This window comes from Stegostoma tigrinum, chromosome 20 (genome assembly GCF_030684315.1).
Source record: "Stegostoma tigrinum isolate sSteTig4 chromosome 20, sSteTig4.hap1, whole genome shotgun sequence".
In the NCBI taxonomy this organism is placed as follows: Eukaryota; Metazoa; Chordata; class Chondrichthyes; order Orectolobiformes; family Stegostomatidae; genus Stegostoma; species Stegostoma tigrinum.
In genome coordinates, this window is record NC_081373.1 from 17,460,946 (window position 1) to 17,475,712 (window position 14,767).

Below are 14,767 nucleotides of genomic sequence, written 5' to 3' on the forward strand. Positions count from 1 at the left end.
TGGTAGGGCCCGAGGGAGCGTCACTGAACCAAAAGACTTGGGGTGTGGGTTTGTAGTTGCTTGAACGTGGATTCACAAATAGACAGGGTGGTGAAGATGATGGTTGGCACACTTGCCTTCATTGGTCAGAACATCGAGTATAAGAGTTGAGATGTAATTTTGCAGGTGTACAGGACATTGCAGAGGCAACTTTTGGAAAACTGCATATAGTTCTGGTTGCATTTCTATCGTAAGGACGTTGTTAAACTTGAGAGGGTGCAGAAAAGATTTACAAGGATATTGCCAGGACTAGAGGTTTTGAGATATAGGGACAGGCTGAATAGTCTGGGGCTTTTTTTCCCTGCACCATCAGAGACTGAGGGGTGATGTTATAGAAGTTGATAAAATCATGAGGGGTGTGGATAGGCAAGATCTTTTTTCTGGGATTCGGGAGTCCAAACTAGACGGCTTGGGTTTAAGGTGAGAGGGAAAAAAATTTAAAAGGGAACCGAGGGGTAACTTTTTCACGCAGAGGGTGGTGCGTTTATGGAATGAGCCTAAAGGAAGTGGCCAGTACAATTACAAGATTTAAAAGGCATATGGATAAGTACATGAATAGGAAAGGTTTGGAGAGATATGAGCCAAATACAGGAGGGTGAGACTAGTTTACTTTGGGAACATGATTGGCGTGGACTAGTTGGATTGAAGGGTCTGCTTCTGAGCTCCATGACTGTCTGGCTTGTCTAGTAACTCCGTATGTAGCAAAATAAACTCTATCACCTTGGTGTTGAGGCTTCCAGATCAGAAAGGTCGTGAATTTGCAATTCTGGGTGAATTTGTCAATGGCAAGCCGTTCAGTGGTTGAAAATTTAAACCGATTTCAGTATAACAGAAGATCTGTAAAATGCCAAATTTTGTACTTCTCTGGTAAAGCATGCATTTGTGAATGTGACGTGATTGATTTTCCCCTATTACAATTGCCATACCAGTAACACTCATCATGCTTTTGTGTATAACCGTGAGAGTGTTGACAGGGAGCAATCTCCAAGTCAGGTGGTTGTTGGAGGGGGAGATGGACAGTACAAGTGTGGAAGTTAGCTAATTTGAAACAGGATTCTGCATGCAAAATAGCATCTATTTTTAAAGTCTAAACTACTTGTTAATTTTGTTTCAGATAAAAGTGAGTAACCTTGAACCTTTGATCCAATCGGCCACTACAGAAGACTGCCTTTATTATAACAGAGGATTGTGAAAGAAAGTTCACAAACAAGGTTGCATCGTGCCTGGAGTCAAATTGTTCGCATGGACACATTTCATTACGCATGGACAATAATTCAAAACCAGGTAGCTCAGGACTCAAATGCAGCCAAAATTTTATTTGATGCATAAGTATTTGTAATAATGTAAAACATTGCAACAACAAACATTTGACTAAATAATTAGTTATTTTAACATCAGTTTTTAAAAAAAAGTTCCACTGTCCCTGCTTTTTGACAAGTTGTGATCAAATACCTTTATCTATGATGGATTTCCAAGATTTTTCCATCCTGTCTTTAAGGCAATGGCTTGTGCTGCATTACAGTTCCATGCTTGCAGTCCCCTACTTCCTTTGGAAATGCGTCATTTTAATATAGGAGCCTTGTCATTTCTGGGATACCATTGGAATATCACACTGTCTGCTCATGATCACCTGACTCATTGGCAGAATTCACTGGATGGCAATGAAGAATAACACTTAGTGCATGATTTGCCTGCCATTCTGAGGCCTGAAAATGTACAAGTGTATATATAGAAACTATGTAAAGTATATGAAAATATACTATTTTGCCCTCATTTTTGTCCTGATGACACCACAAACAAAAGGTGAGAACTTATCAGCCTGTTTGGGTAGCTGAGTCCCACACTGCTATGTATACATAGAACATAGAAAAGTACAGCACAGTACAGGCCCTTTGGCCCACGATGTTGTGCTGTGGAATAATCCTCATCCAAAAACAAAATAACCTAACCTATGTTCCCCTCAATTCACTGCTGTCCATGTGCATGTCTAGCAGTCGCTTAAATGTCACTAATGACTCTGCTTCCACGGCTACCACTGGCAAAGTATTCCATGCACTCTCAACTCTCTGGGTGAAGAACCTCCCTCTGACATCTCCTCTATACCTTCCTTCTAACACCTTAAAAAGATGACCCCACGTGGCAGTCAATCCTGCCCTGGGGAAAAGTCTCTGGCTATCGACTCTATCCATGCCTCTCATTACCTTGTACACCTCGATCAGGTCACCTGTCTTCCTCCTTCTCGCCAAAGAGAAAAGTCCGAGCTCAGTCAACCTCTCCTTGTAAGACAAGCCCTCCAGTCCAGGCAGCGTCCTGGTAAACCTCTTTTGCACCCTCTCCAAAGCCTCCACATCTTTCATATATTAGGGCGACCAGAACTGGACACAATATTCCAAGTGTGGTCTCACCAGGGTCTTGTAGAGCTGCAGCATAACCTCGCGGCTCTTAAACTCGATCCCCCTGTTAATGAAAGCCAAAACACCATATGCTTTCTTAAAAACCTATCCACTTGGGTGGCAACTTTGAGGGAGCTATGCCCTTGAACACCAAGATCCCGCTGTTCCTCCACACTGCCGAGAATACTGCCTTTAATCCTATATTCAGCATTTAAGTTCGACCTTCCAAAATGCATCACTTCGCATTTATCCAGGTTGAACTCCGTCTGCCATTTCTCAGCCCAGCTCTGCATTCTGTCAATGTCTCGCTGAAGCCTGCAATAGCCCTTGATACTATCAACGGCACCTCCAACCTTTGTGTCATCAGCAAACATACTAACTCACCCCTCAACCTCCTCATCCAAGTCACTTATAAAAACTACAAAGAGCAGAGGCCCAAGAACAGAGCCCTGTGGGACACCACTTAGCACTGACTTCCAGGCAGAATACTTACCATCTACAACCACTCTCTGCCTCCTGTCAGCCAACCAATTCTGAATCCAGACAGCCAAATCACCCTGTATCCTGACTTGATGAATGAGCCTGCTGTGGGGAACCTTATCAAATGCCTTGCTGAAGTCCATGTACACCACATCCACTGCTCGACCCTCGTCAACCTGTCTTGTGATCTCCTCAAAGAACTCAATAAGATTTGTGAGGCATGACCTGCCCCTCACAAAGCCATGCTGACTCCCTTTAATCACGCTATGTTTTTCCAAATAGTCATAAATCCTATCCCTCAGAATTCTTTCCAAAACCTTGCTGACCACAGACGTAAGACTGACTGGTCTGTAATTTCCAGGGATTTCCCTATTCCCTTTCTTGAAAAGAGGAACAACATTTGCCTCCCTCCAATCTTCTGGTACAACTCACGTGGAGAGTGAGGAAGCAAAGATCTTTGCCAGCGGCTTAGCATCCTTCTTTCTCGCTTCCCGGAGCAACCTAGGATAAACCTGGTCTGGCCCTGGAGACTTATCAATCTTAATGTTTGTCAAAATTTCCAGCACATCAACTTCCTCAATCTCGATCTGTTCAAGCCTGTTTTCCTGATCCTCAAAGTTCTCATTCACAACAAGGTCCCTTTCCTTAGTGAAAACCATAGCAAAAAAACTCATTTAGGGCCTCCCCTATCTGCTCAGACTCCACGCACAAGTTCCCAACGCTATCCCTGATCGACCCTACCTGCTCCCTGATCATTCTCTTATTCCTCACGTATGAGTAAAATGCCTTCGGGTTCTCCCTAATCCTTCCTGCCAAGCCTTTTTCGTGCCCCCTCCTGGCCCCCCTCATTCCACTTTTGAGCTCCTTCCGAGCAAGCCTGTAATCCTCTAAAGCTGTGCTAGACCCTTGCTTCCTCCACCTCACGTAAGCTGCCTTTTTCTTTTTGACGAGAAGCACCTCTGTTCCCATCATCCAAGGCTCCTTAATCTTACCCCTTCTTACCTGTCTCAGAGGAACAAATTTATGCATCACTCGCAACAACTGCTTCTTAAACAGTCCCCACGTCTGTTGTGCCCTTTCTGCGGAACAATTGCCCCCAATCTGTACTTCCCAACTCCTGCCTGATAGCATCATAGTTTCCTTTTCCCCAGTTAAATATCTTCCCCTGGTAACTGATCCTCTCCCTTTCTACGGCTATGGTAAATGTGAGGCTGTTGTGGTCACTGTTGCCAAAGTGTTCTCCCACCACGAGATGTGACACCTGTCCTGGCTCATTGCTGAGCACCAAATCCAAAATGGCCTCCCCCCTCATCAACCTGTCCACATACTGAGCAAGGAAACTCTCCTGAACACACCTGACAAAAACAGCTCCATCCAAACCATCTGCACTAAGGAGGTTCCAATCAATATTGGGAAAGTTGAAGTCACTCTTAACAACAATCCTGCTACGTTTGCACTTTTCAACAATCTGCCGGCCTATGAGTTCTTCGATCTCCCTACTGCTATTTGCGGGTCTGTAGAAAATCCCCAACGAGGTGACTGCTCCCTTGCTGTTCCTAACTTCCACCCATACTGACACAGTCAGCAAACCTTCCTCGGCAACCTCAGCCCATTCAGCCCATACCACCTCAGTAGACAAATCCTCATCAAAAGTTCTTCCAGCCACCGTTATACTGTCCTTGACTAACAAAGCCACAGCTCCCCCTCTTTTACCACCTTCCCTGACCTTTTAATGAAAGATCTAAACCCTGGAACTTGCAACATCCATTCCTGACCCTGCTCTATCCATGTCTTCGAAATGGCCATAATCATGAAATTGTTGAACAATTTGCATGTTTATCCTTTCTGGTGCAGAAACCTTAAGGTTTGAAATTCATTGAGGTCATGTATGTCTAAGCATTCAATATGGCAGGTGATACATAGAAAAATAGGTATGCAGGGACTCTGACTGAAACACCTGCTGGATCATTTGCATCTGCAAATCATGGACCAAACATCCGAATGAAGCTCTCTTCTAATAATTCCCAGTTACCCCCTATCAGTTTTCTTCTTTCATAACCTGAGACCGATCTTGGTGCCACTGCTGGGAAGCCAACTGCTGCACCATCGAGTCGAAACCCATTAAGTTATTTCTGCACAGCTGGTTGGTATCCACAGATAGTTGTCAATTTGCTAATGAGAGCTGGTGGCCAACCGTAGATGGGCCTCAAACCTCTGTTACAGAACAAAGCAGATTTCTACATTTCCACCTCCGACGGCTGAACTCTGTGTGTACTGTGAATGATTGCCAGAACATGATATTTATTGATTTTTAAGTTGTATCTATTGTAATTAAGTAAAAAGAATGAGTAATCATGGCACACTTCGGTAATACAGGCGCTTCCTTTTTTCCAAACCAACAATTGTTTCATTATTTATTGAAAACTCCTGTTTTTTTTCATTCAGCTCCTTGTTCTTGTGCGAATACCCAAAACAGATGAAATAAGTAAATTCATCTTGAAGTGACTTGTGTCAGTGGTTTAATCCAATCAAGATTCACAAAAATCTTCTTTATACAGACAACACTAACACAAATGGAAGAATTAAAATGAGTTACTACATCCAATCTCGCAGACCATTTCCTATCTAAAAATTTTATTTTTAACCTTTTTTGGATGTATTATAGCATCCAACTTAAACAGTGACCTTCTATCCTGGAGGTAGGGACACTTATCTCTTCATCATAAAAATCCACAGTTCCTAAGCTACATACACATTTGCAGTTATACGACTTCTTAAAAGCCAAAGTAACAGTGATCTCTGAAGTTAATTCAGACCCTCAATCTTGTATTTTTTCAACTCTTCAGTCTTTATATCACCCTGTTCGCAAACTTTGGTCTAATATCATCCCAAAGACTGTACCTCTGATAGGGCAGCACTTCCCCAGTCATGTACTGAAGTGGCAGCCTTCATTTTTGTGCTGAAGATCTGTAGCAGGACTTGAATCTGATGAAGGGTCTAGGCCCGAAACGTCAGCTTCTGTGCTCCTGAGATGCTGCTTAGCCTGCTGTGTTCATCCAGCCTCGCATTTTATTATCTTGGATTCTCCAGCATCTGCAGTTCCTATTATCTCTTGAATATAGAATCTTGTGTTTCAGTGATGAAAAGAGTGTGACAAACTGAGTCATGACTGACTGTCTAACTCTTTGCAATAGTGTTTCCATACATTTGAACCTCCGATCACTTTGCAACGTCAGACCATATCCTCTGACCATTTTGAATACACACCCTTAATATCACATTTGACTTGTGGCTTTGCTTTTAGCAAAGCGGACCCATTTTGTCCTTTTCACATCAGACACCCATTTTACATTTCAGTCACTTTTAGCACCCCCTTTATCTTTGCTGTAGGTACCCTCCCCATCTTTATCATTCACTCTACCTTCTGTCATCAACACAAAAATATTTCCAGTCCATTTCAATTCTGCTCGAGTGCAGCAGAGGTGGAGGCAGTGGATGATTAAAGTGGGAATTTGGCTGCTTTGTCCTGGATGGTCTCAAATTTGATGAGGTACTATCTGTTAGATTGCAATCCTGGGATGACTTTAGTACAAATGATAATGACATTGAATGTCAATAGGGAGATGATTAGATTCTCTTGTAAGAAGTGTTCATTGCTTGACACTTGTGTAGTCCTGTCAGAACCTAAAGTAAGCAAGTTACTGTTGTCATAGTAACATCCTGAACTGATGAGCTAATAGCCGAGACTAACGCTTGGGGACATGGGTTTAAACCCCATACCAGCTGCTAGTGAAACTTGAGTTGGAATTGAAAGCTATTTAGTCTCAGAAATAATGTCCGTTAAACTGTAATCAATTATCATAAAAGCCCATCTGGCTCACTAATATCTTTTGGAGAAGAAAAACCCTCTATCTTTTCCTGGCCTATATGTGGGTTGAGATCCACGGCAATGTGTTTAACTCTTTACTGCCCCTGAAATGAGCGAGCAACCCACTCAGTTCAAGGGCAGTTAGGGATTAGTGACCGTTTTGGCCTTGCCAATGATGCCCACATGTATGAAAGGATAAGAAAAAGTCACTTAATAGCATTGTTGACATACCCCTTTCATTGTTTTTGCTTATGATAAAGATGAGACTGATGGGGCTGCAATGGATTTGTTGTGATTTTTGTTGTTCCAGCAAGACTATAAATTGGAAGACAACATTGGCATAAATTCCTGTTCCATAGAATCTATCTTTGTCAAGGATCCAATCTCCAATACCAGTCGCAAAAATTTCCACAATACTTGGCCATTCCCACATTCTCATTACTCAGTAGTACTCTTCTGACCTCCACAGCCAAGATGCTACAAAAGCCCAGAGGTAAAGAAACTGCTCCACTGCAGAAGTGAATATTCTCATTACAAATCAAGAAGTTTGATTTAATTCTGGAGTACTAAAAAACATTGGTTATAGCTTCATTGGCAGTGGCAGCTGCACTCGCGACAATCTTTTCTAAACTATAAAAATTAACTGAAGCTGATATTTGGATGCATGTCTGATGAGTGCATTTTAAAAAATGCAACGTAAAATTGGGTTTCAAAAGGGACCAGTGATACCAGAATGGAGTGAACACAGCTGCACTTGTAATCTCTGCTGTTATATTCCAAAGCGAATATATGATTGAATCTTATGTGTGTGTTTTTTTTGTTTTGGACTTACACAGTTTGGCTAAGTTTTTTTTTTGTGGAGAGATTTCTCATCAAATCTGCCTCATTAACTACATCGTCTGTCCCATGGTATTGGTCATATCTGATTCTGGCTCCAGCTTTCCATATGCTGTTCTTGAAACAACACACCACCCAGGAGATATCCTATAATTTACTGGCATCCCTTGTACATGTGCCATCTTTAAAAGCCGGTAATACATCTGGACAAACACTGTCAGTCTAGAGCTGCCCTGCACAGTTCTGGAGATTCACCCTGGACAGGGCTCTGTTGGAAATAGTCACCCTGCTTTCCAGGCAGGGATCTGGAGGTACTGCTGGACAGACTGTTGCAAACATGGGACTTTATCATCTCCCAGGGTTGGCAGTGGAGGCTGTGACACTGGACCATGCCAGCATTGTCGAAGTAGCCAGCTGGCTTAAAGATAGCTCAGCCATCTACTGGAATGCACAGTGCTGTAAGGAGATCAATGACCTTCTCCATTCTGCCTGTTTAAGCTCCACTGTCTTCTCCCTGATACCCCTCATTCATTCTATTGCTGCTACTGTACATGTCTCTCATCAAGGGTATAGTTTACTATTCTCACTAATACATGCAACATCTTCTCTCACTCGCTCTTACCAACCCCAACCCTGATAACACTAACTCTGAATGCTGCCTGCTCTGTCTAATCACTTGCTCAGGACACTTCTCCACTTGTACCAACAGTAACAACTTTGTCACCCACTTTCATCTCCCTTAATACTTGCTACATCCTCAGTTTAGGAGGAAAGCAGCCCCCAGTACAGCAGAAAACTCAAGACAGGTGGTAGGCTGCCCAATATTTGGCTCCTCACTCCTCTTGTGGAGAACATCCTGACTCTGACTACCCTGAGTGGCTGACTGACAGTTTCCAACCCTGGACTGGTATGGAAAGCTGCCCTTGATTTTGTGTGCCAGGGCCTCCTGAACAAAGCTGCCTTGCTTGACTTGACTGAGGCCTGCTGACAACCACAGCAAGCTTCCGACCTTGGTGCCTGTACTGAATGGAAAGAAGTAATAATGAGCCTGGTATCTCTGGCTGAGAGGGCAAAGCACAAAATGGCAAGACAAGGTGGGATGCTATGAGTATCCAGGTAGGTTTCTTAATTGGCAACTTACTACTCCTAGCAAGAAACTTGCCACGCCACTTGCCAAAAGCAGAAAAGATTGACCAAAATGCTCTGATGTCAAAGTCTGTACTACTGGACTTCTCGTCTGACTCTGCCACAAATCTCACCACAGCCCATGTCACTTAGATGCCTAGAAGATTCCACCCATAATATTTAACTCATCTCAGACTTCATTACGCTTAAGGCAACATTTTTATGTGTTGGACACTGGGAGGGCTCTAACATGGGAGTGTGCTTAAGAATTTATTTTCCTGTTGTGAGATTGGATAGAAAATTTGCTATGGGGATTCAGCCAGTTGAAAGAAAGGCTTGTGTAATATGATTGCTGAATAAGAAGTAGAAAATGACCATTTAGAAAGAAGAAAACATGTAATTATGCCAATGAAATATGTGAACAAGCCATTAAATTATCAGAATGAAAACTGCCTGTAATGTAGCAATCATCATGTTCAAAATACACATCAAACTTGATACAAGTTTTTTTAAATTCTCAAGCTTTGCTATCAAGGGCAGCATTTATTTTCCTGGTTGCCCTTGAGTCACCTGGCTAAAACACTGCAGTCCACGTGTTAAAGGTATTCCTATACGATTGTATGGAGTTCCTGGAAATTGACTCAGAAACACTGAAATATGGAAATACTTGTTCAATTCAGGAGGGTTTCTGACTTATGAGGACACTTGGAGAGGGTGATATCCTTATGCATTTGGTGTCCTTATTCCTCTAGGTGGTGGGGATTGTTGGTTCTGAAAGCACTGTTGAGAAACAGGGAACAGAAAAATAAATAGCCAAATAGATAAGAAAATTAATTCTTTGTGGTTGCGTGGGATGCAAAATAATTGTCCAGACATGAGTCAGGATTTAGTGGCTGCAGTGATGTGCCTGTCCACTGTCTACAGAGCTGGAGGTAAACCCACCCCCATTTCCTGCAGCTATGTCCAGGAGCCTCGATGGGATTTAATTCCGAGCAGGCACTTCCCAGGTCTGTCATCAGGCTTAAGAACCAAAAGAACTGCAGATGCTGTAAATCAGAAACAAAAACATAACTTTGCTAAAAAAGCTCAGGATCTATGAAGAGAAAACAGAGTTAACGTTTTGGCTCAGGTGACCCTTCCACAGAACTGATTGTAGCTCGGAACCTGTCTGTTTATATGCATAAATCAAGGTGGGGCGGTAAAGTATACGTGGTAGTTGGGGATAGAGCCCAAAGAGACTGAAGAATAATTAAACAAAGGAGTTGATAATGATCTGGCTAGAAGGGTGAACAGCGGTTAATGGAGACTGTTAATGGCTAACAGTAGTAGTATGTAATGGCAGGCTATGTGATAATGAGGCCTGATGTGTGAGATAGGGGGCTAGGACATGGGGAAATTCAGGCCCTAAAATTAGTGAACTCAGTACTGAGTCCAGAGGGCTGCAGGGTCCCCAGGTGGAAAATGAGGTGTTGTTCTTCCAGCTTGTGTTGAGCTTTGCTGGAACACTGCAGCAAGCCTGAGACAGAGATGGTGGCCAGGGAATAGGGGGTGTGTTAAAGGGCAGGCAACTGGAAGCTCAGGGTAATTTCTGCAGGCAGGACATAGATGTTCTGCGAAGGGTCACCCAGTCTATGCATCGTTTCCCTAATATAGAGAGGACCACATTGTGAGTAGCGAATGCAGTAGACTAGATTGTGAGAAAAACAGGTAAAGTGCGGGTTCTCCTGGAAGGTATGTATAGTCCCTTGGACAGTGGGGAGGGAAGAGGTAAATGGGCAGGTGTTACATCTTCAACGGTTGCAGGGGCAGGTGCTGTGGCACTGTTGGGATCGAAGGAAGAGTAGACCAGGATGTCCCGGAGGGAACAGTCCCTGTGAAAGGTGGACAATGGAGAGGAATATGTGTAGTGGTGTCATCTTGCTGGAGGTGGTGAAAATGGCACCTGATGATCATCTTGATGTGGATGCTGGGGGGATGGTAGGTAAGGACAGGGGAAACCCAATCACTGTTGTGGGAGGGAAGAGAGGGTGAGGGCGGAAGTGCAGGCGATGTGTCGGACATCATCCACTGTCAGGGTTCCCAGGGCATTCACCATGGATGTTCCACCTCCAAGAGCAGCCAGTTAATTAGAGAATGCTAATTCTTCAGTAATATCTCCAGGATACCTGGGAGGGGGAAAGCAGCCAATGAGACCCTAAACCCAGATAAGTGAGGCAACCTAGCCAGAGTCAATCAGATAGGCCCAAGGTGAGAGTGAGGCAAGGAGGATCATTGTGAAGGGTGAGGATAATCTTCCCATGGTGGAACCCTGCAATTGGCACAGGTTGTTCCTGGAGAAGTCCATTAAATCCTATGCATCATTTCAGAGAAAATCAATTTTGACAAGCCAGATATTAAAAAACCAGCAATTTATGCAAACAAACATATTAGTCATATTGAATTTTGAGGCATACCAGAGGAGCTAGTCCTGTATTCAATTTTACTGTTTTTCTTTAGCTAAGTACATAATAATTTGTGAAGAATAATCTGGATCTAGATGTAGTTTCCTTAATTAAGGATTTAGCATGATTCTTTAAGTATACAAGTATGCATATACACATTCCTATAACTGATAGGTCAATTCAGAATATATTTAACTTGTATTTCTGGAAATCCAGCAAGTAATGTGTACCAGTTCAGTTTCAATCATTTATTCATTTTCCCAAAGCAGTTGTTAAGCTGAATACTGTCTAATAATTCACCTTGATCCACTATATAAAAGGTTTCACAATGTAAATGGCAAGAGTCAGATCTGAAGCATTTGCTCTGCGGCCGCTAAGTGATAGAGGAAGCTCTCAGTCACTGGTGGAAAATGACGCTCCTTTAGAATCTCCAGAGTGATCTTGGGTTTTCCCCCTTCATTTGGCGCCAGTGAAGCTAAATTAGCCAAGATTTCTTTTGTTTTCTGTGAAATGTCCTGAAAGGAATCATGTAAATGGAAGTCAGCACAAAGGATAACGAGCCTGGAATCTTGTTTTTAAATTTTGTTTCTATCTACACTCTCTGTTTCTTGTTAGGTCCACAAGTCACACAAACCAGGGATATCTAAAGGTCAATTCTCTATTTACTCTTGAAGAAACTGATCGAAGTTGGATAATAGTAGCTGCTTTACAGTCATAGTTCTGTGAACTCTGTCAAGTCAGCAAGGGTTCCTGCTTTGGTCCACATGATCAGCAATCATTCCTGGGAGATGAGTGTTAGCCTTGGTTTTGATGCCATCCATACCTTCATACCTAACAATATCCTGGTCCAGCTATGAATGCCAACATGAAATTACAAACTGCACATTGGCATGAGAATCAACATATTCAGAAAAGGGAAGGGGAGAAGAAAACCCAAGCAAAGAATAAAACTGTAACTCCTGAGATGCTGAGATAATGGGAACTGCAGATGCTGGAGAATCCAAGATAATAAAATGTGAGGCTGGATGAACACAGCAGGCCCAGCAGCATCTCAGGAGCACAAAAGCTGACGTTTCGGGCCTAGACTCTTCATCCGAGAGGGGGATGGGGTGAGGGTTCTGGAATAAATAGGGAGAGAGGGGGAGGCGGACCGAAGGTGGAGAGAAAAGAAGATAGGTGGAGAGAGTATAGGTGGGGAGATAGGGAGGGGATAGGTCAGTCCAGGGAAGACAGACAGGTCGAGGAGGTGGGATGAGGTTAGTAGGTAGATGGGGGTGCGGCTTGGGGTGGGAGGAAGGGATGGGTGAGTGGAAGAACAGGTTAGGGAGGCAGAGACAGGTTGGACTGGTTTTGGGATGCAGTGGGTGGAGGGGAAGAGCTGGGCTGGTTGTGTGGTGCAGTGGGGGGAGGGGACGAACTGGGCTGGTTTAGGGATGCAGTTGGGGAAGGGGAGATTTTGAAACTGGTGAAGTCCACATTGATACCATTAGGCTGCAGGGTTCCCAGGCGGAATATGAGTTGCTGTTCCTGCAACCTACGGGTGGCATCATTGTGGCACTGCAGGAGGCCCATGATTGACATGTCATCTAAAGAATGGGAGGGGGAGTGGAAATGGTTTGCGACTGGGAGGTGCAGTTGTTTGTTGCGAAATGAGCGGAGGTGTTCTGCAAAGCGGTCTCCAAGCCTCCGCTTGGTTTCCCCAATGTAGAGGAAGCCACACCGGGTACAGTGGATGCAGTATACCACATTGGCAGATGTGCAGGTGAACCTCTGCTTAATGTGGAAAGTCATCTTGGGGCCTGGGATAGGGGTGAGGGAGGAGGTGTGGGGGCAAGTGTAGCATTTCCTGCGGTTGCAACTCAGGTTAGCCTGTTCTTCCTCTCACCCATCCCTTCCTCCCACCTCAAGCCGCACCTCCATCTCCTACCTACTAACCTCATCCCACCTCCTTGACCTGTCCGTCTTCCCTGGACTGACCTATCCCCTCCCCACCTATACTCTCCTCTCCACCTATCTTCTTTTCTCTCCATCTTCGGTCCGCCTCTCCCTCTCTCCCTATTTATTCCGGAACCCTCACCCCATCCCCCTCTCTGATGAAGGGTCTAGGCCCGAAACATCAGCTTTTGCGCTCCTGAGATGCTGCTTGGCCTGCTGTGTTCATCCAGCTTCACACTTTATTATCTTGGATTCTCCAGCATCTGCAGTTCCCATTATCTCAAATACCCAAGTGCAGATGAGATGTATCCCAGGCTGCTGTGGGAGAAAATTACAGGGTCTGTGACCCACAGTTTTAACTCCTCTCTTGTCACAGGGGAGATGCCACATGAGGACTGGTGGACAGCTTATGTGGCTGTACTTTTCAAGAATGGTGGTAGAGATAATCAGGGAATTATAGACTAGTTAGTCTCACATCAGTGGTAGGAAAACCATTGATGAAAATTTTGAAGGAGAGAATTAATCTCTGTTTGGAGAGGCAAGGTTTGCCTAGGGATAGTCAACCTAGCTTTGTAAGAGGGAGATCACACATAACAAATTTGATTGAATTTTTGAGAATCTAATCAGGCATGTAGATGAGGGCAATGCAATTGAATTAATTTTTAATGAATTTGGGCAAACCCTTTGACAAGGTCCCCTCATTGTGAGACTGATAACGGTAGGAGACAGGACGTAGATGGTTACAGAAGGCTGTGTGACTGCAGGCTGGTATCCAGTAACATACCACAGACCAATGCTGGATGCCTCTCTGTTTGTGATACATATAAATAATATGGAAGAAAATGTGGGAGGATGATAGTAAGTTTGTGGTTGGCACAAAGATTGGATGGTTGACAGTGATGAAGAAGTCTTAAGTTACAGGAGAATATGGATGGGATGGGCTGATCACAAGGCCCTCAGAACTGTTGATATTTTCCATCAACTTATTCAGACATGTTATCTCACACCTGTAGAACAAGTGAGATTTGAACCTAGCCTTTCCTGACTCAGAGATAAAGGTACTATCAGTGCACTACAAGTGTCCTGAAAAAAATATTTTGTATCAACCTGATCAGATGTTATGACATATTTCTAGGACAGAGAGTTATGAATCTACATCTGCTGGACCTGATTAGGGAAACTACTGTTGTACCATAAGACTCTCAGAAAAATCACTGTGCACTATTTAAAGTTCAAGAGACAGAGACGTAATACCAAATAATCACCTTAATCACTTGACCATCTGATTTCTCTGGGTCACTGGCTGATTGGACAATGAATTGCCCAATGTCCTTGTGCAGTTTACCCATTGTCATTGATTCTGTAGGAGAGAGAGTTAAACAGTTCATATTGTCATCAAATTGTAATAATAAAACCAGTAATAATTTCATCCCATGTTTGCAAATCTCACTGATGTGTTGTTCATGGCAAGTAAGGCAATTTACAACAATTTGTGTTGCCAACAAAGAGTGGCAGGGAAATGTAGGATGTTAAAGTGATACAAAAAGAAATCTGCACATAGAACCTTTAACATATTGGATACATATGTGTTAATCCTAATTCTCCAACCGACATCACATATTAATGACAATTGAGCACAAGGCTGCTGT

At 43.5% G+C, this 14,767-nt stretch overlaps 2 protein-coding genes across 7 annotated transcripts in view; one reads left to right on the plus strand and one right to left on the minus strand.

Moving 5' to 3' along the window:
- sfxn4 (sideroflexin 4) overlaps positions 1-14,767 on the plus strand; it is a 56,787-nt gene that overhangs the window by 25,484 nt on the left and 16,536 nt on the right. For 2 of the 5 annotated variants that reach the window (XR_009446964.1, XR_007249569.2), the window contains exon 14: positions 1,154-1,323. Coding sequence is in view for 3 of the 5 variants with exons in the window: in XM_048551224.2 (XP_048407181.2) it covers positions 1,154-1,231 (78 nt within the window). In the remaining 2 variants the exon portion in view is untranslated. Of the gene's footprint in view, positions 1-1,153; positions 5,830-14,767 lie in introns of those variants that run through there. The other 3 variants (XM_048551224.2, XM_048551223.2, XM_048551225.2) reach the window with 2 other exon arrangements.
- Positions 5,734-14,767, minus strand: part of dennd10 (DENN domain containing 10) — a 29,049-nt gene continuing 20,015 nt past the window's right edge. For both annotated transcript variants that reach the window (XM_059653028.1, XM_048551222.2), the window contains exons 9-10: positions 14,384-14,478; positions 5,734-11,698 (exon numbers count right to left, since the gene is read on the minus strand). In XM_059653028.1, coding sequence (XP_059509011.1) covers positions 11,528-11,698; positions 14,384-14,478 — 266 coding nt within the window. In that variant the 3' untranslated portion in view covers positions 5,734-11,527. The remainder of the gene's footprint in view (positions 11,699-14,383; positions 14,479-14,767) is intronic.